Below are 26,836 nucleotides of genomic sequence, written 5' to 3'. Positions count from 1 at the left end.
ACAATACATGTGTCCGTCTGTCTTCAACAACTGGCCGCATGACCTGTAGAGGGCGCTCCACGGCGGCAGAACAGAGAGCACCCAGGTCTCTGATGCTCTGAATAAATGCAGCTGTTCTAATATGAAATGAAGATATATCTTTGTCATTAAAATATGTTTTGGAAAGTACTCAAGTTGTGTCTTGTTTTTGAATGGAGCGTTTCACCTTTACTTGCACAGTTTATTATCCAGTTGTTTTCTATTGTTTATTTATTTGGGTTGTACGCAATAAAAACGCCTAGCCCAAAACTGGCCGATGAGACATCTTCATTTAGACCAGATTTAAACCAAAACACGTCAGAGAAATATAAAAGAAAATATACATCCCATCCTGACTTTTTTTTTTCAAACTTTAGAAACAAAAATAAACAAATTCAGCATCAGAGCCTTTTTGAGGAACTGTGTGCATTTTAACCGCAGGAACCAGGCGTTTAATTTTAATCCTGGGGTAAAAAAATCTACCCTGAAAAGTACCCTGCTGGGGGGGAGTAGTACTTTTTTAAAGGTCTAGGGACTTTGGAGGTTATAGGGCATGCAGCACCTGAAACATTTTAGTTGAAGATGTACAATTACGAATATTTTCTTGTGGCTTTGAAGTGTGTTTTCATTAAAGTTTAATGTCTCAAAGTCGCTCTGTTTGTGATGGTCAGAGCTGCAGTTTACATATAACTTCTAAAAGCTTTTCTACTCTCCGCTTTAAAGAGTCAGAGCAACACATTCAGTTCAGAGAAGAAACAGGAGTTTTTATAGTCAGTTCTAAGGTGAACTAACGATGGGACAAATATAAGCTGCAGTTTTTACTTTTTCTTGTTCTTCCTGCATCTGTTCCTGCAGCTGTGTCTCTTCGCAGCCTGTTTGTCTTAACGTATTTATATTGTTAATATAGTTTTTAGTTTTTGTAAATATAATGGTTGTAGATATGACGGATCTGCTGACGGCAGACGCGGTGATGGTTGTGATAGGTTAAATGACGCTAACTCCGCCCCTTTTACGTGAACGCGCTCTTGGTAACCCTGGGTGGACGGATCATGTTAATAATCGGCATCGTAGGACTGATAATCACGATCTCGTATGTCAGAGTTTGTTAAACCAGAGAACCCAAAGAGACCCTGGATATGTTGAACTCGCTTCGTAGTATAGGCCTCTGGTTGCATCTGTCCTGGATATATGGTATATGTGAAGGAACGATCCCCCATTAACAGAGTAACAAAAGAAATGTCTGTATGCAGATGATACCTTAATATTCTTATCAAACCTGAACGACTGAGACGTCTCTCCTCCCACCTATAATGTGCACATTCTAAATGTTTTATTTCTGTGTCTCTGTGTTGTGTTTGACCTGTACTGTTACCATGTTGTTCCTGTTGTTGGAAACCAGGAAACTGTTGATAACAGCAGAGTGGGAGGGGAGGATCAAAGATGTGTGTTCATACACAACACTAATCAATATAAAACAAAAAAAACAGCTGTTATTAATACTCTCTACTCCTGTAATCATTAAACCAAAACATGCTCAAAGTCGATCAAATTAAGGACAACTAGTACCAGAAAAAGACGATTTTAAACGACTTCCCAGCAAACAGACGTGTTGTGTTTTTTATGACGGGGAAAAGTCCACTGCAGCAATAAAGCCGAGCAGATAAGCAGAAAAAAGAGAGACAGAAGAGGATCAGTTCAGACATTACAGACGCAGCCATGGAGGGGATTCGTTCACAATTCACTTTGAGGACTTGTTTCAGCTTTTTAATTCTGATTCTGCTCCAATCGTCCGCTGAGGCCCAGGGTGAGTACTGAAACCTGCCGGTTCTCCTGAGGCGAGACGAAACCACGAGCTTGATAACACAGTTATTAGTTTAAATAAACGTGTACACTATGTGCTGATGAGGGAACATGTTGGAATAACACCAGAGGACGAGCTTATGTAACTGAACCAGGAAGTAAAAATATAGAAGTACACTGAGAGTCGAAGCCATTTACCATTAAGTGTTGTAAAATGTTTTATTTCAACTTTGAATTGTTGTTTAAATTAATTGTATGATAAATCTTTTGAACAGAAATCAGTCAAGGAACGGTAACCAGAAGTATTTCACAAAGAGCATAAAGTCAAAACTTAAAGCTCATTTTTAAATACTTTGTTTTTTTTACTATTACATTTGTTCAGTCTCACTCTTAGGATTCAAGTTGACACTCACAATTTTCACACAGCAGCCATTTCCCTGAGACGTCAAACTCAGGGTGGGGCGCTGTAATTTGATATGAGGGCAATATTGTCATATAATGCTTTTTTTTATATCAGGTTGCAGGTTACATAAACACGGGACGCTTGGCAATGTAACGTCATTTAATTGTTGTTTTTGATCGAGTCGATGTCACCTTTGAACACAAGCATTAAACCTAAACAAGCGTGCTAACACACAAGTTGTGTTAGCATGCTAATGTTAGCTCATAGCTAGCGTAACATTGCACATAAATTGACACAGAATGACGGTGATCTAAAAACACTTACGTGACATCCGAGTAAGCTCGTAAGTTTGTTATTCTTCTTTTCTCCAGTCTTTGACTAAAAACACCTTCATACCCAAGGCCGTCCATGTAAACACAGCTCTGACAACAACACAGCTCTGACAACAACACAGCTCTGACAACAACACAGCTCTGACAACAACACAGCTGGCCCGACTCCAGCTTCTCACTCTCTCATCAATTAGACAGATATTCAGAGGATATACTTGATTTCTGGTGTATTTTTGCTTTCCTTTATCCCACATATGTTAGGTCTCAGTACAATTGGACTTTTCATCAGTGAACCTTTAACACCATAGAAAGGGCCTGAGAATGAGAATGTGCGAAATCACGTCTCACAAGATAATCCAAAACAAACATCATGACATAAAGTAAACAAAAGGGCTGCATCGGTGAAAATAGAACGTCTTCATTTATCTATCACCAGATCAATGACGCTCCCTGATCACTCAGTGTGCTCATTAAAGGTTTCCTCCTGATCACCCCGTTTAAGTTGGTTGTCAGACATGTTTTCCTCTCTGAAGTAAGTCGCAAGACTTCTCTGACCATCGCTTGTGTTTGCTCGTTTTAATTCGGCTTTGTGTGTTGAAATCCCCCCCCCCCCACCCGTGAGCGACATGTTGAGTGTGTGCAACATATTCATTTCATGTACAGATTAATCAGTGTTCAACTTTGACGTGCAACCACACTGATTGCATACAGTGTGTACCGATGAATCCATTTTGCATTGTTTAGAATCAGGACATATTAGTGTTAGATTTAAAAACATGACAGGTCAGATCGGTTCTCATGGTTACCGTACAGTAAAGGGAAATAACAATGGAGTAAAATGGATACTGTCTCTTTAACTGTACACCTGTTCTTCTCTCCCGACAGTTTGTACTGCACCTCAACCTGTAAATTTTGAAGAAAACCAGCCGGTTGATACCGAGGTTGTGACAATCCCTGTGCAACCAGGGGTGGTCCTCTCTTTTAAAAATCCCATCCCTAACAACCCATTCAGGCTTGAAGGAAACAAGCTGATAGCCAATAAGGTGTTTGACTCTGAGGTACGGTGAAATATGTCTTATTGTGCCAACCAGTTCTGAACCTGCTGATTTTATTCTTTTACAATAATGTTCAACATGACCTTCGTTTTGTTCGCAGTCAGACACGAATGTTCAGACTGTCCAAATCACCTGCACCACCCCCCCTGGAGGAATGGTAAAAACAACGAGTCATGTTTGAGAGATTTTTAAAATGTCTTTTAAATTATTACATCTTTTAAAATATCCACGTGTACACATTTGAACAGGTTCCTTGGAGTGTTATCTTTCCTCAGTTGGTGTTTGAATCCTCTCAAGTTCTTGACATTTTTCAACAAAAGAATTAACACATTGTTGTAAAAAGTGCAATATAACATGTCATAGTGAAGACAATAACAAAGCATGTGACCCTTTCTTTCCAGGTGAACATTAACGTTGTTGTGATTTTGGTTGATGTGAATGATAATCCTCCAACCTTTTCTAAAACCTCCTACGATGTCAACGTCGAAGAGGTGAGAGTTGATCGAACACCTGAAACCGAACTGTGTTGTTTCGTACAGACGCTGACTGTACTGTCTTATCCCAGATGTCTAAAGCAGGCACGTCGGTGGGGAGCTTCCCTGCGAAGGATTTAGATGCATCTTCGAGGCTCTACTACTCACTAACACCTGAATCTGTAAGACCTCATGTTGACTTTTTATTTTAAATCCTCCCTGATACTTTCTTACTTTTCATATCTATAAATGACTGCTAGCACAGAAATGATACGGTTAACATAAATGGATTTAGCCTCTCGGAAGACCCTTCACCCTCATATTTATCTAAAAGGCAAGCAGGGGCTTTTTTTTTATTATTATTAGGATCCCCTTTAGCATCGGTCCAACATGCATGCAGTCGTGCATGCTAAAACTCTTATACAATATAAGAAAACAAACCAAGACAAACAACAAGACCAGCTCCTCCAGTAAAGTTAACAAAGTTTATACAAAGGGAAAAAAATGGCCATAAAAAAACTAAAACCCTCATATTTACAAGTCTTCAAAATGAACGCCAGACAGGCAAACATACAGATCCACCTTTAAATTCATTCTTTAAAAAATAAGTTTGATTTTAAGAACCCAGTTAGTGCTAAGTGCTTTTGAAAGTGTTGGTCCCATTTAGAGTTTAACAGAAGTGACTTTACTACATGTCTACTTATGATGAACAAACATTTACCAAGGCAGCCTGTCAATCAGGACAGAAGCATAAAAAAAAGATGATGACAAAGGCAAAAATGCTCAAACTTGAGGTTTAAAAAGCAGACATCATGGAGGCTTCGTCCATTGTTTGTACAGCCGACGGACTCAGGCAGTTCAAGACTTTGTTTCAGACTTGAAAAGAGGGAGGCTGCTCGTTTAAAGTCCGATCTAAACAGTCGATGTTCTCCTCTTTGATTTGGATTTCTGCAGAGTGGATTTAAACTGGATTCTCCTACAAACCCTCTTCTCGTCGTTGAGACACCTCTGGAATATGACAAAATCAAAACTGTCAAACTGATGTTGACAGTTCAGGTGAGTACTGATTTCCTTCTAAATAAATATGGTCATGGATTTAGCATATTGAACAGGATGTTGAATAATGCCAGGACTCAGTCAGACTCGGTTTCATCGATCCACATATTTGCTTTTGATCTAGTGTCGCTTGCAATCGTTGTTTGAATTAAAGGTAAATTAAGACTGAATTTGAAAAACATACAAAAAATAACCAATAATTTGAAGGCCGTTTTGCCCCTCGGTTTGCCAGATATGAGAGCAGTTATCAGGTCAACAGGTGTTGCAGCGATGGAAGCGGGCAGTGGAACTGCTTCAGATAGAAGTGATTGTACCCGAGCTAAAAAGCCTCTGCATGTTTCTAATAAGCTCCAGCAGCAGAAAGCTGCTCAAACTAGGATCAATGTTGGAGATGAAACATGGAGAGAGGTTAGAACGCAGAAAGCTTTACAGACCCATGCAGAGCTGGCTAAACACTGAAGCTACAGTGTCCACCACATGCAGAGCTGGCTAAACACTGAAGCTACAGTGTCCACCACATGCAGAGCTGGCTAAACACTGAAGCTACAGTGTCCACCACATGCAGAGCTGGCTAAACACTGAAGCTACAGTGTCCACCACATGCAGAGCTGGCTAAACACTGAAGCTACAGTGTCCACCACATGCAGAGCAGGCTAAACACTGAAGCTACAGTATCTGCACATTGACTCTAACAGGCTGTCCTAACAGTACGTGATGTGAGCGAGCACCAGCCGAGGTCTATTGTTTTCTATTGTCATAAACTCCAGGTGTCAGACTCACATATTGCTCTTTTCATTTTAAAAACATTTTAGATCATACGATATACTTTGTGACACGTTTTTCTTTTCTTTTTTGTTTTTCAGGACACACCGTTGACAGGAGGAAGTCCAGGAGTTGTTTCTTACACGGCCAGCACCACCATCAATGTTGCCATCACGGATGTGGATGACAGACCGCCGTGGTTCCAGCCATGCAACATGCTCAACATGAGCGGGATTCTGATCTGCCAGAGCGCAGGCTACACCGGCAGTGTTGTTTTAAATGAACAACAGGTGATCCTTCCTTTTTTTTGTAAAGTTTATTCTGAACTGTGACATGAAAGATGATTACAGGCTGCATAAAATATCCTTGAATGGACACTTGTCATTCCCCCACACATCATGATAATCACAGTGTTTTCTCCTCTGCAGAGTGGTGCGTTATCCCTGAAACCAGGACCAATTCAGGCCATCGATGGAGACTCTGGGATAAATGAGGCGATAACATATTCCTTTTTGGGTGGTGAGCGTCTCCATTTGTAAAAAATCAACAGCGGTTTCTGGTTTCAGAAATGAATTGTTGGTTCTAGGCAGGTGGGACCAGTTCAACCTGTGTGTGTGCGTGTGTTTCAGGAGAAGATGGTGACGGTCTATTTGCGATTGACTTTAACACGGGAGTCATCACCATGCTGAAGCCGGCCGACGTGGTGGACACAGTTATTCTGACTGTGCTGGTAAGAACAAACCAGTCTTGGGTTTGTTGTAACAGCGTCAGAGACAAAGTTATGACATGAATCCAAGACCAACAGTCAACAACACTAGACACCTAAATGTGAACAAGGTCCATGGATAGAGACCCAACTGTGGGACAATAAGGATTTTGTAAGTCTACCATTTTTATGGGCATTTGGTTTCCGGTCAGGTCCCAGGTCTGTTCATTACTTGCTGCAATATTCAAACTTAAAGGGATACTTCACCCATTTGCATGAAGCTTTGTATCATTAGAAACATGGTAGTAGTGTTGAATGGTTGGTGGGTGAAGTATCCCTTTAACATAAAGAGCCGTAATCAGAGTTGATTACAGCAGAAACTACAGCTGTCAAGAAATACCTTTGTAATCCAAATTCATCAGTAAATTAAATTTAGCATTCCCTAAAGTCCCCCCAAAAAAAGTAGCATTCCCTCTGTGCTCCCTCTGAAGCCACGCCTCCTCACTTACATGCACGAGCGGCGTTGCTCCAGAAGTTGACCTCAGCTCATCGCTTGTATTGTGTAGAAACTACGTCGTCTCATGTCTCATTCAGCGGTGAGGAAACACTACTTGAACTCACAACAGCCAACTTCAAAGTCGCGGTATAAACTCCGTCATCGGTGACGTGCTTTGAGTGTGGGCTGGAGCACGTAGAGGTAGAGAGCAAGCAGGGAGGCCTGTGATTGGTTCATCAGATTGGTACCTCGTGGCAGACATTGGTTGACTTACAAACTGATACAGATGATGGATTTTCTTTGTTCCTTTTTCAGAGAACATGAGTTACTAATTTCTGTCAGGACCTAAAGACAATTTCAACCAAAATCTTAAAATGTGTTCCTACCCTACCTTTAATAGAGATTTATCAAATTTTTAATTGCTTTTTTTTTTTAAACCGTAGTCCACACAATTTATCTAAAATCAAATAGAAAAGATCATTCAGGAAATCATTTGTTTGTCCAGTGAGCTGCCTTCAAATCACTGAACCTGAGCTCTGTTGTGTCTTTATTAAGCTGTTATCCATTTTGTTTTTCTCCCCCAGGCGGCTCAGAAGACAAACAGATATCAGTTTGCTACGACTTCTCTCACAATAAGTGTTCAGGTGAAGAGTCTCCACCCTCCGACGTTTGAAAGTTCTACGTACGCAGCTGTCGTCTCTAAAGTGGGTGCCATGGCGACGGACTCCAAAAACCCAGACGAGCTGCTGCGGATCCTCGCCACAGACGATGACTACGCCGCTGCTCCTGGGGTAAAGCGCTGACTCCAGAGTTTCTGCACTTCTGAGCGGAAACTCTGAAAAATGGAAAAAGTTCAATATTGCAGCTGAGATGCAAACTGAAACCAACGTTTCTTCTCCTGCTCCCACAGGGTATAAATCCCCACATCACCTACTCCATAACCGGCAGCAGTGATTTCTCGGTTGTTAACGGATACTTATTTATGACTAGGCAGGTCACAGACTCCACATTGTCCCTGCAGGTGAGTAACCAACCTACTTAAACCTTAATTGTCTTTCAAAGCACTCAACTTCATCGTCTCATTCCCAGATTGTGGCTAGAGATGCATCCAATGACGAGACAGCTACAGCTGATCTGTCAGTGGAGGTCAAATCAGGTAGGAAGAAACTATCGACAGCACACTATTTCTCAGCTAGAGATTGAAAAGTACCCTGCTGAAACTTTTGGATTTGTTTTTTATAAAAGTAGAAAATGTACAGTAATTTATACCAGAGGAACCATCGTGTGCAGGTAGTAACTTGGCAGCATTGTTGGTAGTGTCTCATCCATTGTATAAAGAATAACAGCTTAAATATCCAAATTTAGATTTTCTATTGGTATTTGGTCGCACACTATAACATATGCTTTTCAGAAATAAGATTTTTTTTTGAAGTCATCTTGAGCCATTTTCAGACTTCCAAAAATATATTTTTTAAGCGCCATACTTGGTATGAATCCAGATTAATTCTAGAAGTTGTGGACAGCAAAGAAAAACACAGGAAATGATGTTTTAGTCAATTAAATCCAAGCAGCTTTTGAAGGTGGTTAAAAATGCATTTCAGTTGGATTTCTAGAAATAGAGGTCAAGAAAAAATTAGGCCATTCATGGTTCTGTACAATGGACATGGCCACAAACCAATCGGCTCCTCTTTGCCTAAATCTAACTTTTTTAAAGTGGTGTCTTCATTTTAACGCATGAAGAGTGGAACGTATTTAGAGTTAGCAGGGAACTTTTCAGGATCTACTTCTAAAGGCTCGCAGTCAGCTGGAGTCAGGAAGTCGAGGTTTTGCTCCGTCGGCGTGCGCCCTGCCTCACTGAGTCCGTTTCTTTGTGCGAGCGCAGTCGTGAGCAGCGGTATGCGCGGACTCACAAGATCCCAGGATGATTACACGATCACGCAGGGGGGGAAAAAGAACGGTCAAACAACATGTTGCTTTGTCTTTCTGAGGTTGAATTGCTGATTATTCTCTGCCTGTTTTGACGTAATAATTGAAAAATCAAGAAAAATACTTGAAATACTTTCAATACTGAAATTGACTCCATGCATTCCGCTGTATCTATTTTGTTGAGCGTGAATCTGGCCTGAAGCTGGAGCTAATGGCGCTAACGCAGTACACACGGACTATGTGGAAATTGCAGGTTAAGCTCTTTTAAGGTTAAAGCAGGAATGTATAAGTTTGCCGTACTCCCAGGTCTCACCACCACCAGTTTACCTCCGAGCACTACAGACAGTACGGCCACACCGTCTGTCGCGGCATCAACCACAAACAGCCAAACCACTGAAGATACCGTGCCTACCACCAACCCCACTATGTCCACTACCGGAAGCGTCCCAACCACCATCCCCGACACAACTAGCGGAAGCACCGTCTCCAGTACGACCGATGAGGGAAGCGTCTCGACAACCAGCACACCTCACCCTCCAACAGGTGGTTATCTCTCAGTAGCTCAGTTCTTTTCCCACTGAGGGAAATAAATATAAGGGACAGTGATCCTTGAGTACAGTGAGTGTTTGAGTTTCTTATGAATTACAGGAACTTCAGTACGGTTTTTTTTTTCTTGCACAACTTCTTCACCAACTTCCAAGTTACACAGAGAATGAAGTTTTAACGTGTTCAGAAAAGCTCGTAGAATAAAGAACAACTTTTTTTCGACCGACACATTTTACCTCGTTGCATCCATTATGGTCCTTCATTCAGCCACACGCCGAATTCCTGTAATTCACAAGAAACTCAAACATGAACTGTACTCTTAAAAATGTTTCGGAACGATCCAGGTGAGCAGCACGTGTTTCGCAAACAGCCGAGAATTTCACCTCAGGAAAATTCAATGTGAGCGAGTGGACAGGATTGGTGGCGTTTATGTCGTGGGACGATCGGCAAATTGGTAAAGTCTTCGTGCATGCAAGGCGGCTTTCACTTTTCCATTTATCTGTATGAGCTTTGGACTCCTATGTTGATACTATGAAGACGTCCAAGTACATGTCGCATTCCTAGCATGGACAAAACAGTCATCATCGCAGAAGACCCTCCGATTCCTATGTTGTTCCTGCGTCTTGAGAACCCCGACCTGCTTCGGTTCAACACACCTCCCGCCGCGAGGGACACGTGTGAAAGGGAAACTCTGGAAAATGTCATGGGCGGCATGTTGTGGAATATTCTAGAAATGGTGCATGTGTGAAAGGGGCTCATGTTGTGTTCAGGTGCTGAATAGTTTGTTGTTGGAAAGTAAGCGATCTTCGAGTATTGTCATTTCATTTAACAGCAGTCTGAACAGGCGCTAACACATTGAAGACTGGCTCGGAAATTTGTGAAAAGTTAGCTTTTAGTTTAAAAAACAAATCCTTCCATAACTACGGGTGTTTATCCAAACGTCTCAGGCTTTACGATCACAACTAAAAAGTATACAGCCATGATTATAAGGTAAGTGCGGACTTAAGAAAAGTAGAGGACCATGAGACCAGATGAGAAAGGGGCCAAAGCTTCTTTTGTCCCCTTTCTTGGCTAACGTTAAGCAAACTTCGCTGGGTTGCTAACGTCTATGAGCTGCGTCATTTCTGAAACAAACATGTCACAACTCGTGAACTCAAAGCGTTCAGAATAATTTGACTTACAATGTTGCTTAAGAAGTTGTGTGTTCATACGGTTCTCTCTGTAAACAGGACCCATTTGAAGGCACCTATAGACTGTAAAGTTTATTAAAGGGCACATATTATGAGAAATCCACTTAGACAGCATTTTTACACATTTTTTTGGGTAACCTGAGTGTCTACAGATCCACCAAATGTAAAATAAACTCACCCAGTCCTTTGTTTGCAGAAGTCCTAAAACACAAAGAAAAAAAGCTCTGTTTCAAATTTGCTCTCCTTGTGATGTCACAGTGGGATCTGGTAAAAAAAAAAAAAAAATCCCCTCCCATGGACTCCACCTCCAGCCTAGAGCGAAACTTCTGTAAGGTCTGCCATTTCTATTCTTGCTACAGAGGAGTGAATTGTAATCAAGTGACCTTGTCTCCCCACAGTGATCGTACCCGCTGGTGGCTATGGGCCTACAGACATGGCAGCTCTTGGTGCGACGCTGGGTGTGCTTCTGTTCATCTGTCTGGTTGTCATTGTGGTATTTGCCCTTCGTATCCAGAGGGAGAAAAAAAACTGGAAAAAGATCGATGAAACTAACAGTTTCCGAAGCTCAGTAAGTCCCTAACGTTGTCAATATACAAGAAGCACAGGCTCATCCCGGACTGAGAGCTACAATTATTGGGTTTATCACTTCACTTAAAGGAGCAACACGCTGAATGAACACCTAGTGTAAAAGACGGGTACTGCAGTCCTTATTAAAAACATTGGAGAGAGCTGTCTCCCTAGAGTCGATGTGTACACAGGTGACCATGTCTTGGACACTGTAGCTTCAGTGTTTAGCCAGCTCTGCATCAGTCTGTAAACCTCTCTGCATTTTTCAAAAGCATCTCCAATATAGATTTTTTTTAGCACATTTCTGCTTGTGTTGCTTATTAGAAACATGCTTTCAAGCTTTTGAATATAGATAAAGGAATACAGGGCGTACCTGTATGTGCATATTGTAAACATACATTTGAATAATAGATATGAGGTATTGTGTTTTCAACAGCAGGACTTCAACAGGTCTTTAATTTTTCTTCTCTCCCTGGATTTCTTCGTCCACAGATGGGTCAAGGTTCAGGCGGTCCAAAGGAGGGGATGCAGTACACCAATGAAGCCTTCATGAAGGATGACGGCGGAGACAGTCCAGAGGTGGGAAGGAAGATGGCGGGCGAAGGGCCACAGAAAGCTTCTGGGGCCTTTATGCTCGAAGAAGCCACTGTGAAGTCCACAGTGCCGCTCAATGCCCTGCTGGGAGACGCTGCCAACCAGGAAGAGTCAGACAAGGACGACGACGACGATAAGGATGTGAAGCCCATCCTGACCAGAGAGAAACGCACGGATGATGGGTACAAATCAGTCTGGTTTAAGGAGGACATTGATCCAAACGCCAAAGAGGAGGTGGTCATCATCCCAGACAGCAGAGAGGACGACAGCGAGGACGAAGAAGAGGAAGAAGGGGAACAGTCATCCAGAGGCGGAGAGGAGAACGACAGCGATGACCACCAGGGCGTGAAAACCAAAAGAGCAGTCTTCAACGATGCAGATCTTGACAGTGGTCTTGGTGTGCGGGTCGAGGACCCAGCACAGGACTCGGACAGTGGAGAGAGTGCGACTTATAATCTTTAAAGTAAAGAGTACAATCACATATATTAAAATGTTAATCATGTTAATCAGCAGGAAGTCCTTTAACGATATCTCTCTTTGACTGAAGTCCGCTGACTCAAACCCAGGACTGGAAACGCCTTAAAGAAGATAAGAAAAAGTCTAAATGAATCTCAGTTCATTTGTAACAGTTCAGATCTTGATTGAAGAATTTACAGATTTTATTCTTTGTGTAAATACTCAACATGTTAAAATTAATGTATCATAACACATTTAAAGCATAATGTCTGTTTAAAAAAAGTTGTGGAAACTAGTGTTGTCGTACTCATGACCAAGACTGGTCTCATGACTAGTTTTGTAAGGTTTCGGTCTCGGTCTCAGACTCGGTGGACTCAAGGTTTTAAATCAAGACCGCCACTAACAGGTTTCTGTCTTATGTCACTTCTGTGATTAGACGGAAAAATGTCCCTTTCCAACCCGTACCATGTTCAAGCGAGCTTCAACTCTGATGTCCAGTTTGTTTTGCCAGTGTGACCGCTCCATTCTGGGATAGGGCCATGATTAGAGACACGCCCTCTAAACACAGGTTGATATTTTTTCTGTGATGGTCATAAATCAGCATTAGTGATTTATGGTCTTGGTCTTGACTCGGTGCACTCTGGCCTTGCGTACGTCTTGGTCTCGACTACAACACTTGTGGAAGCAACCGATTGGAGTGCAGATTTAGTTTGAGCCCTAGTGGTCATTGCTAGTATTGCTGAAATTTTGTGGAAGCGATTTATTTTGAATAAAAAATAATCACACTGTGTGAAACTAGAAATGAACAGAGCGAAACTGCAGGTGGTAAAAACAGTCAGATGATCCGTCAGCAACAATAAAACCCTCCCTGTTGATACCCAAGACTGTAAAACATTACGAGTGAAACTTCGACCTGCCATTAAATAATCCACGGGAGTGATCAGAAGTGTTTGTACGCAGTTTGAATGAAAGGAAGTCAAACTTAGAGAACAATTATGTAAATAAAAAAAATCTTTGGATGTGTAGCTTAAAGAAAAATAAAGTATTATAACTATAATGACGACTTGGAACATTTTTAAAAATTGAATAAATGAGTTTTCAATGATATCAGTTTATATTAGCAGTTAGTTTATGATGACTAAGTATCAGTTATTAACCTCATGCAATTACAAAGCCTTTTATACAGATTTATTTTTTTAAAACCACTGATGGGAAAAATCTAATCATCAGTGCTGACACCAACAGGACAAAGTGCATACTGCAGTAAATGAACACAAGGAGACTGTTGAGGTTTGACATTTGATTTTACTTAAATAAAAAAATCACATTATTACAACGAAAATTATTTCAGTTAAAAATATCACACCAGTCGTACAATGACACCATTTTATAAAACCCTTACATCCAAAAAACACGACAGAGAGAGATGCTCACAGGTTTTTACACAGGATCAAAATAAAACCTGATCAACTACAACGACTGAATGACGACGATTTGGAGCTGAATCAAAAGACAGTCGGGACAAATTAAAACTACAAAGAGTCTGAATGAGGCAACATGGCGTTTAACAACTGGCATCAATACTGCAAAAATTAAACATTTAGAACTTTTGTACAAGAAAAACATTTGGCAACAGAAGAGCTTTGTGTGGTAAAATCAAAACAGTGATTGAGATTTACCAACGCTGTGTTTTTTAAAAAACAAAGTCATGAAGAATTTTGTGGAGTTGAAAAGAAAACCAACAAATGTCTCGGATGTTCAATTCTCCAACGGCGGTTTAAGAAGTTTATCTTTAATCATTTGAAGAATTCTTAATTTTAATGATTGTTAATAGTCAGGATGTATATTTTATAAAGTTTTCGTACAAATGTGACAAAAGCTGGTGTTACAACTTTACGTACTGGAAGCCCTAAGCCGACGTACCATAAAAAACAGATTATGAGAGACGCAGTCTGTTTTTGGGCGTCTGCCTTCCTGTGTGACCGATTTCCAAAGTGTTCGAAAAAGTCCAAACCGTGCAGTTTTTTGTGCATCTATTTCACGTGGAGGAGTTTTCACTCCGACAGGGCCACAGAACGAGAGTTAAGCTATCAAACTGATGGTTCAGACCCCACAGCGTACGAATCGCACTTTCCCCACCTATGCTGGACACTTTTAGTGAGGACTCTTTCGATCCAACCAGCGCTCCATTAAATGTATTTATATACAAAACTGAACACTATGATTTCTTTAAACGCAGGATTATGACCTGATGAGGGAGAAAAGTGCCGTTGCCAGCCATGTCAGTGTCGCTGTGTCCCGGTACAGCTTGAATGAGGCTAAATTTTCAGTAATTTCCGGACTTGTGTACCATGTGATTTTTGCAGCCACACTAGCGGTTATGCACATGTCAGTATTTTATACTGGTATATTGGTTGCAACGGTATACATTTTATAAGGACACAGCCCCCTTTTACAATGAAAGCAATGCATTTTATTTCACTCAGTTTTACTGCAACAAACTGTAATTTTAATCTATTTGTCCAGATCTCAAACCATTCATGTCCTTATTCTGAGATGACGCTGATTTTCCCTTCGAGGATGAGTTTATCTCTTCAGATTTAGAGAAAACAACTTAAGTTAACACATGATCACAAGATGACCAGTGTTGTTTCTCCGGAGTAAACAAGATCAATAAATCGAGACCTTACAGTAAAATGGAGTAAAATAAAAAGAATGGAGGAATGTCGTCTTAGGGCTTCCACGCTTAGGACCGACTGTTAGTAAACTCTTTTTCTGTGAGAAATACACAAAAAACAAAAAAAAGTTACTAACACACTTTAAAAACTCCATAGCTGCTCTTTAGCCTAAACCAGTATCAGACTTTACAGTTGTAAAAATGCCGACAAAAAAAATCACGCTGATGTTTAAGAATGGTGGGAGTTATAAGAAAACAGCACAGCACATTTAAAATAAACATTTCAACACCAGACGGCTCCTTGTAATCAGACAATTTGAAATTTAAAGAAAGAATGTGCGACTTTTTTTTTTATCCTGTAGGTGTCGCCCTTGTGCAGCTACATGAAGCCAAAAAGACTGATGTTTGGCAACACCTCCGATCTCCTCTAACCCCTCTCTACTCGCCTTCACACAAAAGAGTAAAGCACAGGCGGCGGGCGAAATTGTCCTTCGCTTGAGCTGCAATTGCCTGCGGCCTGCATTTCTGTGTAAGCGGGCTAATGTTAGCACACTTTAGTTAGCTAGTTGCTTCGCTTTGCATGATAATTGAGTCACACATTCTTCCTTTAATGAACCAGTCACTTGTTTTTGTTACCCTTCAGCTCTGAGAAAAATAAAAGTTTAAACAAAATTAAAACCTTTTAAAGCGCTTTCTTCTGTTAACTGGCTAGTTTAGCTTTAGCCAATAAGCTAGGCTTAAAAAAAAAGCTAAGACTGGAAATTTAAATACAATTTTAAAGCATGTGGAAACAATTAGCTATTTTTTTCCCTCCCATTAGCTGATTGACAACAGGAAGAAAAAAAAACCCTGGAAGGTAAAAGTGCTGTTAAAATCTCAAATTTGATGTCATTGTTCCGTTAGTATTTAGCTTTAGCTACATTAGCCACTAGGAAAGCTAAAGTTGAGACATTTTGGAAAAAGCTGAATTAACTGTGATAAAGTACAAGTTATGTTAGCGTAACTTTAGCTTTTTAAGCAAAGAAAGAAAATGTGCGAACAGCTGTGGTTAATTTGTGGTTTAATGCTACATCAAATGTTGCACGTAAGCTAGTTTTAGGACATTCATACTAACGAGAAGTATTTGCAGACTGTAAGGCTTAACTGCTCAGTAAATACAGACATTAAAGTTATTACATTTCCCTGAAGACACTAATGCAAATAATGAAGTTTACACTTGTTTATCTGCTTCTTACACTGTAAAAAAAAAAAAAAAAATTAAATAGGTTTGGATTTAAGAATTTGCTCATTTTCTCTGCCATGAATCATTTTAACAGGAATAATTGAGGTTTTGAAATGTCTATTGAAACAGAACAGAGCACAAATTGAAACCTGGACTTTGTGTTTTGCGTTGACCTTTGCATAAAGGAGGGACAAATTGTAATTTTTAAGATGTCCACTAGTAGTCGCCAAAGTCTAACAATTTCATAGAGGTTTTAAACCCACCAGGAAACCAAGACAGGCGGCATAGATTGATGCAGCGCGTCTCCTGCATTCTCTAAAGCTGGCGGCACACTAGAAGATTCAAGGCCTGAGGGGAGGGGGCGTGGCCAGTGTCTGGTGTCAATGGGATTATTTTACTGCTCCCCGATCTGGAATCAGAAATATCAAGTACTGTTCAATATTTAAGATTCCAGATCGAGCTGCCTCTGACAAAATACCAGATGTGTGCTTTTACAGCTCAGAAACTGAGCTGAGTAGCCAGCCTGAACTGAAAATGTTGTGTTTTTATTGTCTCAATAATCACATTTATAAAACATCAAAGACATTCATCTTAAATAGAAACGACAGAGAAAAGCAGCAGATTCTCAAACGTTTGGAAGTTGGTACTAAAATGTTACTTAAAGGAGTAATACTTCATGAAGTTTGTTGTGGTTAAATTTCTGCTCATCTATTCATCCTTTCAGAGCTAACACATTGTGCGGCGAACTGTGCCGTGTTTGTTTTTCTTACGTTAAGCGGAGGAGAAGATCATAACGAGCCGTCCAAGTTAGGGAGGGGTTGTGCCCTTGGAAGACTTTGAAGATGAAGCATTTGTGCATGAATTTAGTTTTCAAGAGTTGGTGCTTGGCGGGGCGGGGCGGTGGGGGAGGGGTTATAAAATGGCAGAGTGGAAGCAACGACAGTAAGAACAGCATTAGTGATTTCTGCAGAGTGGCGAGGACGTCAGGAGTCCTGGACCGAGCGCTTTTTAAACGCGGAGGAAATGTACCGGTTACTTCATGTTGGATTAATCACGTGTTTTTACTGGGCTTTATTTGTTACGTTTCCAGCCATTAATGTGAGAACTGACTGAAGAGTCACTCTCAGATGTGGCATGATGACGTCATGAAATGGTTTATTTGTTGTGTTAACTGGTGTCGTAATAATCCGACATTTAAAGCCCTTCATCGCTCAGTTTGACGCCTGACGACGTGACTCTAATCAGCAGCAGTTTGAAGGTGTTGAAGTTTCTGTGTTTACGTGAAGGCTGCTCTTGTTGAGTTTTTTTTTTTTTTTTACTATGTCTCTGGGTTGGCGGCTGTTGCCATGCCGTTGATCTTCATGTACTGTGTGTTGATGGCGTCGAAGGCCTCGTCCCTGTGGATCATCGCGCCGAACACCATCGGCTGCAGCAGAGCAGAAGGAACATCGTGTTTAAGACCAAACATCGTGTTTGTCTCTTTCTCCGGAAGAACGACCATCGTAAACACTTCTGATTCAAACACGTACTCAACGGATTATTTCTTTATAAATATGAGAAACGCTCCTCTCTCCGAGCTCTTACCTTTTGAGTGGATGGTGTTGCTATGGAGATACCCATCCCAGATCCAGGTAACACAGACAAGACTTTGTACTGTGAAGGACGGAGAAGAAAACACATTTCAAATACAAATTGTTTGCGAGTGCTCAAGTTGGAAAACATCACTTTTTTTTATTTTTTTAAAAGAACGGCGCTTTTTGACGTGACTGGCGCTCTTTTCCAAATCTACAATATTCTCTGTAGCGTGTCTTGTGCCCACATCCTTTTTCTGATCAGGAAATAAATGAAATTTTCAACATTCAAACAAATTTTTTTTTAAAAAACTGTGAAAAGTAACAGAGCTGTGTCGAACAGCCAGCAGTTTTCTGCCTGAAAAAAAAAAGCTACGTGGACCCGGGGTCTTTGTGTTCTTATAATTAATCTTCTATGATTCAGTGGGTTGTATTTTCCTGTTTTATTTCCACTAACCGTCACTTAAAGTGATCCTTCATTGTTTATGTTGAACTCTCTTACTCATGCTCTATAAGCCGCGTACCTTCTGGATGTCTGTAATTTCTGCAAGTTTGATGACTTTGTTCCTCTTGGACGATCCCGACCGGGAGCTGGAGCTCTCGAAACACAGATAGCTGAGGAGACAGAGAACAGATGACTGTGTCATGAAGTCACATATTGGAGCTCCAGTCCGGTTGAACTCTACTTCAGGGGCTGATTTAGCTCTTCGAGGCTCCGGTCTGACGGGGGAAATCGATCGAGATTGTGTGTGTGCGTGTGCGTGTGCGTGTGTGTGTGTGTGTGTGTGTGTGGAGCTGACTGAAAGAGAAGGACTTACCTCTCTGTGACGTAGAGGACTCCGTTACGAATGTAGTCAGTGGGTGTTTTCCTGTCTCTGTTAATGAGGCAGCAGCGCCAGCCGTTCTCGCACACTGAGACAACAACACAGAGAACAAGAAAAGAATCAGCTGCTGCGGCTCACAGTGGAGCGACATCACTGCATACAGGGCTGTTTAAATATTATCTATTTACACAACACAATGTGACTGCATGACAGAGTGTGAGATAAGAGAACGAGCAGGGAGGCGTGTGATTGGTTCATCAGAGAGCAGGGAGGCGTGTGATTGGTTCATCAGAGAGCAGGGAGACAGGGAGGCGTGTGATTGGTTCATCAGAGAGCAGGGAGACAGGGAGGCGTGTGATTGGTTCACCAGATTGGTACCTCGTGGCAGACATTGGTCAAAGTTTTTACAGACTTACAAACTGATACAGATGACGGATTTTATTTGTTCCTTTTTTCATTAATTTCTGTCAGGACCTAAAATCAATTTCAACCAAAATCTTAAAAATGTGGATCTGGAGGAAATGATCAACCCGCGTCTATATAAAATCTAAAACTAGGGGATTAAATGTGACTTAGAAAGAAAAATCACTCTTCATGCACAAAATGTGTAAAACATTAGTTTTAGGTAAGAAGGTGTGTAAGTCCCCTCCGCAGTTCCTCGCTCACCTGACAGAGGGCGCTCACTCTCCGGGAGGCTGAAGACTTCGTGGAAAGTTCCTCTCTTGGTGCTGTAGTTGCGCCCTCCGTCCTCGTCACGGCCGACACCCAGAGGTGCCGCGGCGCAGAGGCTGCCGCGACCTCCCGTGGCGGTTACCTGATGCAGGTGAGCAGAAGAGTCAGACGTCGGATCGACAAACTGAACCGGGAGAACAGACCTGCAGACGTACCCACTTTAAGACCGCAGACAGAGAGCGGCAGAGTGGGTAAAATAACTCACCTGCTTCCTGACGGGCTGAAACCGCGACTGTATAAAAACTGTCCCGTGATAATTACACTTTTTTTGTCTTATCAGTATTAGAGGTGAAAATTTGTCCAGAGGGGGGCAGTAAAGGGGAGGAAGTGCCATCAGCATAATCAGAATAAATAAAAACCGTAGCTGTAGCGTAAAAAAAATGTCCGAAAGTGAAAATAAATCTGATACACACGTGAACACGTGTCACAGTCATTACTGTGTTATTAATGATCTGTCACGTTCTTAAAGTTACATAACAAAACGTTTGTCTGGGTGCAGATGGAAGATCTCTCTCTTTCCACCGAGGGCCAAAAAAATAAATAAAACCTCAAAAATACATCTTGAAAAGAAGTAAAAAGAGGTTTTTATTCTGCGTCTGTGTGTTCAGTGACATCTGAGGAAAAAAATCCTAAAAGTTGAAAACTTGAAAAAAGGAATTAGTAATAAATATGAAAAAAACCCAAATTTTCAGATCAGTTCACAGACAGAAACTTTGATTGAACTGAAAAACCTTGGAGAAGTGAGTTAGTCCGTTTTGGAAAATCAAAATCTAATCTGGATACCGAGGTGAAAATTTGGGTAAAATTCAAGTTGTGAGGTTTTGTCTCTAGAGGGAGACGATGGAGTCATTTAAAGGGTTCATCTTCTGGAGAGCAGGACGGGGAAACCTACAGACACTCTGAGCGGGAGGGAAATCTCACGACCACTTCACCATCACTGCTGTCAGTCGGGGAGAATAACAGCAGCTGATTGGTTACACTCAGTGATGTCATCATGACTATACAGCTCTAACTACGCACTAATGACCTGTAAACACACACACATCAGGATCCTACCTGTTCACACTCAGACAGCTGAGGAAGAAAAACAACAAAGAAACTGAAACCAGACGGAGCAGACGCCACCTGCTGGGACCAGTAAGAACCAGTATGACAGCCACCCAGTGTGAGTGAGCCGACATTTCAAAACATCAGAGTAACGTTCTCTCTCTAAGTCGACATGATGAGTTCGGTTTGAAAGGAGTGTTGAAGAAGCCGTCCGTGTTAAGGTCCTGACACAGACTGTGGCGCCGCCTCACGCCTCGGACATCCCAGCACGCACGCTCTGCGAATGTGTGAGAGGAAATGACTCCACGTGCCAGCAGGGGGCGACGGTGGTCCGTTGTTATGATACGAGACGATCATCGTCGGTCACCACTGGTATCATATGTAACCTACTGATCGAGAATCATGTCCGATAAAAACATGGCGTTGTCAGCCATTGGCCGTTTTTAAAAAATAAAAGAAGAGGCGGCAGAATCTGCGTCGAGGGAGATAAATGAAACGATGACAGACGACAGATTTCAGATCGATGACGTTACAGCGAATAATTAAATCTGCTGACGAGAAGATGAATGAGATGTTTGAGAGAGTGATGCTGGTTGAGTTGCATTGTGGGTAATGTAGGCTGACTGACCCGTCGGCTCATGGTGTGGCTGCTGCGCTCCTTCAGCTGCAGGTCAGTCGGTAGGTTGGTCCAGATGATGAAGGGCGTGTCGTAGCGCTGCCTCAGCTTCGGACAACTCTTGAAGATGAAGTCGATGATGAAGAACTTTATACCTGCGTACACACCTGAGCAGGAGGAAGAGGAGGAAGGAGGGGAGAGGAGGAGGTAGGAGATAAGGAAGAGGAAGAAGGAGGATCAGAAAGTGAAAGAGGAAGATGAGGAAGAGGAGGAGGAGACTCATCTGAACATGTAAAGTTTCAGTAACTCTGTTAATGAAGCGTGTTTCCTACCGATGATGAATCCCAGCAGTTTGTACGGCAGCAGGCAGGACGAGATGAAGGCCAACCACAGACCAATGTACAACTTCTGGGTCAACTCTGGCTGAACCCACATGAACAAACTAGACACATAGACACACACACACACACACACACACACACACACACACACACACACACACGGTTTAAACTCTGGTCCTGGTTTCTTCGGACACTGAACCAAAGTGGTGCAGACAAAACTCACTTCTTTATTTTCTCCAGGATGTTCGCCATCCTCCCGAACAGATTCTGTACGAAAGAACGAGAAACAAACGCATGAAGAGTTGTTGTTGTTTTCATGTTGTTGTCTTACATCACCTCCCTGTCTCACCTGAGCTTTCTGAGCGACGTCCAGAACCAGCTGGAACTTCTCGGACACGGTCAGGTCCTCCTTCGGCGGCTCCTGGAAAACAGAGAAGGAAACAGCTCCGTCATTACTGACCCTGCTGTGACTGTCGTCACAGTCGGGGGGGGGGGGGGGGTTCTCACCACGGGCTCGGAGACTTCAGGTACGATACTCCACTGGATCCTCCAGCCCCTGAGAGCAGTGCATCATGGGAAAAGAGATCATTAAACCATAACATTAACAAAACATCTGCGAGTTAAAATGTTGAAAAAGTCAGAATCCAAACACAGAATCATCCGTTTTAAACGGCGTTGAAGGACGTTTTCAGATTTAAAGCACATCAACCCGAACGCCGTCCGTTCTTTTTTCTTCTTTTAAAACGACTGATTTCATTTCAGACTATAGCTTTAATCCTGTTGGATTGCTGTTTTGAACAACCCAAAACTGGAGTCTCAAACTTTTTCAAAAAAAGAAAGAGGGCGGGGCTTGCACTGACCTGGCGATGAGATAATTTAAAGAGAGGCGGAGGATGGCGAGGAACAGGAACATGGGGATGGCCCAGCCGTTACACGCTGCGTACATGTAGACCTGTATCAAACACACACACACACAGTCAATGTCAGAGGTTTGTTGGATCGTTAGATTTTCCCTTCATGACATCACAAAGGGCAATAGCCCCTCCCCCAGGTGGGTGACCCTCCCACAGCTAGGTGTTTGTTCTGCCCTCTGAGTCTGCCTTCTCACCGTAAACAATAGGACATGGAGCCAGAAAGCAGAGAGTACACCCGAGCCCTTCCAGAGAGGGGGCGTGGTCAGACACAGCTCATTTACATATTTAAAGCTACAGACACAGAAACAGCCTGTTCTGAGCAGGGCTGAAATAGAGGGGTTTATAGACATGATCAAATACAGGATCAGAGTGGATTTACAACAACACACTTCACACACATGTTGAAGAGGAGCTCCGACACTGATTTAAACTTCTTGACGAGGAGGAGGTCATGTGACCTTTAAGGATATATGTCAAGGTTAAAGATGCAGACTGTGTGTGGGACTCACGATGAAGGCGATGCCCGACGTGTAGACCGAGTACCAGCTGGATAAGGCAGAAAGGTTCCTCATGAAGTTCGTCACAGGTTTGAATCCTCGTTCTGGAAACACCACAACAGATTGACCGACCAATCATAGACGAGACACGAGCGTGTCATAACATTTCAAGTGTTTTTCCCTGACTGCAACAAGTGTGTGGACGGTTCTGCTGTGATAGACTTCCTGTATCAGAGTCATTAGTTCATACTCACTGAGCCGTCGCATATTTTCAGTCAACCTGCAAACCAGAAACCAGATTTTCATTCAGACTGAAGACAAATAAAGCTCTAAAGTCCTCGTGCGGTCCTGAACTCTCCTCCTCACCTCTTGGCGCTCAGCGGCTCCTCCGGCTCCACCGTGTGCTCCTCCGGCTGGAATCGAAAGTCCTCGATGTAAACGCCGAAGCGATTGTAGAGCCATTTCAGGCAGCTGTCGGATAAAGTGTCCTTCTGTTTGTCTGAGGACGAGACGAGGACACAGACGAGCAGAGCGTTAAAGAAATGTGATGCAGCTGGAATATCTGAAGATCTTGGAAGAAGTTTGACTTCAGACGGAGAAGCTCTGTCAGCTCTCTCACCTGTGCTGCTCGCTGCAGGTGCAGGAGGGGGCGGGGCTCTGGGTGCCAGAGACGGTGAGTCTTCAAGGCTGCAGAAAAACAAAACGAACAGTCAGGTCCAGAAACACAAACCGCATGATGTCTCAAACCGGCTCCTAAAACAACACGTTTTAGTTTTTCACCTTGATCTCAGGGCGTCGTTCACCTTCTGCTCCAGCTCCACACATCGGCTGCGCTCCTTCTCCAGCTCCTGCCTCAGCTCCTCCACGCTGGACTCCTCTTTAAGTTTCTTCAGCTCCTCCTCTGAAACAAAACGGATTCTTTCAATATCTGACGGTAGAGGCTGCTGCAGGAAAGTGAGCGTGAGATGTTTTTCAGATCTGAATCACGAGTCGAAATCCAGAAAGTGTCGTATTATTGCAGAAAACAGACTCGACTTAAACCCTTTGAATATTTCAGCGTCAGAAGGCCGACTCATCAGCGACACCTCGCAAAACAAAACTGATTTATTCATGAGAATTAAATTAAACACCTCTTAAACCCAGCTGAAGCTTCGAATTCAAAATAAAGAAGTGAAAGATTGGGACCCTGTCCCTTTAAGAGCTGCAGAGCTCATAGGTCATTAATAAAGAGGCTGCATGCTTTATTTATAAGTCTTATTAAGAGTGAAATCATCGTTTATAACGATCACAGCGTGGTCCTCTGACTCACACTCAGTCTTTAAAGAAGGTCCACGTCAGTTTAAATACTGATAACACTGAAGTGTTGTTGGTGCAGATTTGGTCTCTCACACAGAATAAATGTTTCCGAGCATCCTTTTCGTGGCTCTCTCGGTCTTTGCAGATTCCCATCAATAAATGAGGTTTTCACCATTAATGTTTGACCACACCGGTCATTATCATAGTGCCTCTCAGCCCATCAGTGAACCAATCAATATTTATGGGCGTGGCCTATGGCTGGATGAAACGGCAGAGTCCACAATATGACACTATAATGAGCCCCAAAACTTACATAAAAAAAAAAAAAAAAAAAAAAAAAAAAGACTCTAAACTGCTGGAGTGTGAATGTCGTCTGTCTTTACAAAATCCTCCATTAGGAAACGAAAACACGCCGTGTGTTCAGTCGTGCTGGTTAGTAAGAGGGACAGACAGCGAGAACTTAAACTATATCACTATTATCTGACTCCATCTCTCGTTTGAAAATAAAAATCAATTTGTCTTCAAAGCTTGCTCTGGTGCAAATCTTTATTTAAAATCATGTTTCAGTGTCCGAACACAAAGTGACCTCTAAAACCCTTTAAGGGTTAAACAAGACGCTTATTTAGTCATTATGTTCAACATGCATGTTTGTGTGTCAGTAAAGTTATTAATAGCAGAGTGTGTGTGTGTGTGCGTGTGTGTGTGTGTGTGTGTGTGTGTGTGGGTTACATAAAGCTGACAGGCAGATATTGATGGATTACCCAGCATGCCGTAGTGCTGTAGGACGTTTAACTCCACACTAATGAGAGGAGCGACAATGACCCAATCCACATAATCTCTTACTGCACACATGAACAGGAATGCCTTTCTTTCTTTCTTTCTCTCCCTGTTTGTTTGTTTTAATAATAATTTACTTTTTTTGAGCAAGAAAATTAATTCACTGTTTTCCCCCCTGAAACGATTTGACTCGATCAGCACGTCCCAACAAGCACAAAATGACACGACGCGAAACACTTCGGACTGGACGTGAAAACGTCAAGAAACAGACGAGCTTTAAACGGCACGGACGGAGGCGTCATGTTTCGCCACTCTCAGCTCAGCGTTACAAACAAAGAACAGGACAGGTCAGACTACTCACGTAAGAAATGTTTCTCTAACAAGGCGATTTCCAGGTGACCTTTGACCTCGTTGAGATCTGTCTTGGTGTCATCTTGGAGAGCTGCAGAAAATGAGCCCGGACCAGCCTGATGGGGGGGGGAGCACACAGAAATAAAAAAACGTTAGCGACAGTTGCTGAAGTGATAAAAAGGAAGCAAAGTAAATTATACACATTTATAATTCATACAGATAATTAATACATTTATTCTCTTTCTCAGGTTTATTTCTATCGTTCGTTTCGAGGCTCAGATTTCCTTTTGTTCCCGGGTAGCAGAGAGAATCACTCCCATGATTCCACTTATGTTCTAAGTTTTGATTCAAGGCCCCCTGGTGGTGGAACGTACGCACTGCGTGTTTGCAATGTCAAAGAGCTTTTAGCATTATAAATATTTAAGAGTTGAGAGTTTAATGTGAAGAATCTAAAGTATGGAGGAGGAGCTTTAAAACGAGCTACACTTCTAATCCCGCTCATGTCGGAAGAACCAGGTCTGAACCTTTAAACAACGCAGGGTTCAAGATGAGGAGACCATCAGCGGCTGTTTGCACACAGACGGATCAACAGGAAGCGTCTGACAGGAAACCTTTGGACTCTCTTGGCGTACCTGAGCGTCACCCTGCTGCTCGCCCTCCGCCTCCCTCAGCTCCTCGGCCTCTCTGCCGGAGGCCTGAGGCTTCAGCCCGACGTCGTCTGTGCTCTCTGTGTCCGACGTGTTCGGAGACTCGGCCAGGTCCAACTCGTCTCGTCTCTGGCCTCGGAAGCGGATCCTGTCCAGGTGCCTCCGCATGGTCGGGCGCTGCGCTCGTCCAGTCGACGTCTACCTGAACATGACCGGTGTTGTTGTTGGCACTGCAGAGACAGGAAGTGGGCCAATCAGAAACTCTCAGGAGCTGAGGTCACTTTGATCCTGACTGAAATACAAACACAGACCAAGAAGTCTTTTCTCTTTGGGAATGCTCTGAAGGCTGAGACGACGACCTTAAGCATAACAAGAGTGTGAGGCTTCTTCAACACTAATATAAAACTTTATTTATACACCCGAGCCACCAATGCAAACACACGAGGGGCGACACTGAGCTGTCATCGACCTGTTTGTTCAGGGAGGAGGAAACGCTCCTCCTGCTCGTCGTGTGTCAGCTGCTGCGTCCAACAGGATCCAGATCTGGAAGAGTTTGGATCACGCTTCACTGAAGGTCGAGGTTTGTAACGCCACATAACGGGACAAGACGTAACGAAACATCCCGACGCCACGACAGAGCCATTCAAAGACGATGACAACGATGATGCATCGCGAGATCTGATCACCTGAACGACGTGAAGCTCAACTTCAGGACCAATGTGTTAAGTTGCTGAAATTGGCCAACTCAGCCATCCTCCATCGGGCTGCGTCGCTTCAAATCGACACTCACCCGTGACTTCAGGGAGAGTCTCTCTCCTGATTGGCTCTCGTGGTGGAGCGCTGACGTGGGATAAAAGCTGAAGGTTGTCGTTCATTCTGAGGATCGTCGAGCTGCCCGACTGGTCTGACGGCTTCTAATGATTTCTACCTGTGTGTCTTTGACT

General features: G+C 42.6%; 2 protein-coding genes across 2 annotated transcripts; one reads left to right on the top strand and one right to left on the bottom strand.

Annotated features, from left to right (window-relative positions):
• The first annotated feature begins 3,905 nt into the window (after positions 1-3,905).
• cdhr5b (cadherin-related family member 5b) lies at positions 3,906-12,656 on the top strand. The gene is made up of 12 exons (XM_079347047.1): positions 3,906-4,099; positions 4,174-4,263; positions 5,036-5,137; positions 6,001-6,189; positions 6,328-6,418; positions 6,529-6,629; positions 7,686-7,892; positions 8,012-8,122; positions 8,191-8,257; positions 9,334-9,570; positions 11,162-11,331; positions 11,823-12,656. Exons 2-12 carry the CDS (start codon positions 4,174-4,176, stop codon positions 12,384-12,386), a joined length of 1,929 nt encoding a protein of 642 aa, XP_079203173.1. The 5' UTR covers positions 3,906-4,099; the 3' UTR covers positions 12,387-12,656.
• A 1,009-nt stretch (positions 12,657-13,665) lies between these two features.
• Positions 13,666-26,060, bottom strand: LOC306825683 (GRAM domain-containing protein 4-like; the record flags this gene model as incomplete). The annotated part of the gene is made up of 18 exons (XM_079346568.1): positions 13,666-17,705; positions 17,864-17,932; positions 18,375-18,465; positions 18,669-18,762; positions 19,341-19,488; positions 21,082-21,236; positions 21,402-21,511; positions 21,634-21,677; positions 21,760-21,831; positions 21,918-21,966; positions 22,271-22,362; positions 22,834-22,925; positions 23,076-23,101; positions 23,188-23,320; positions 23,441-23,508; positions 23,602-23,722; positions 25,256-25,361; positions 25,878-26,060. The coding sequence occupies 18 exons, from the start codon at positions 26,058-26,060 to the stop codon at positions 17,598-17,600; spliced, it is 1,761 nt and encodes a 586-aa protein (XP_079202694.1). The 3' UTR covers positions 13,666-17,597.
• Positions 26,061-26,836: the final 776 nt, after the last annotated feature.

This window comes from Symphodus melops (genome assembly GCF_947650265.1).
Source record: "Symphodus melops genome assembly, chromosome: 6".
NCBI classification, from domain to species: Eukaryota; Metazoa; Chordata; class Actinopteri; order Labriformes; family Labridae; genus Symphodus; species Symphodus melops.
This window is presented reverse-complemented; position numbering and strand designations above follow the sequence as displayed.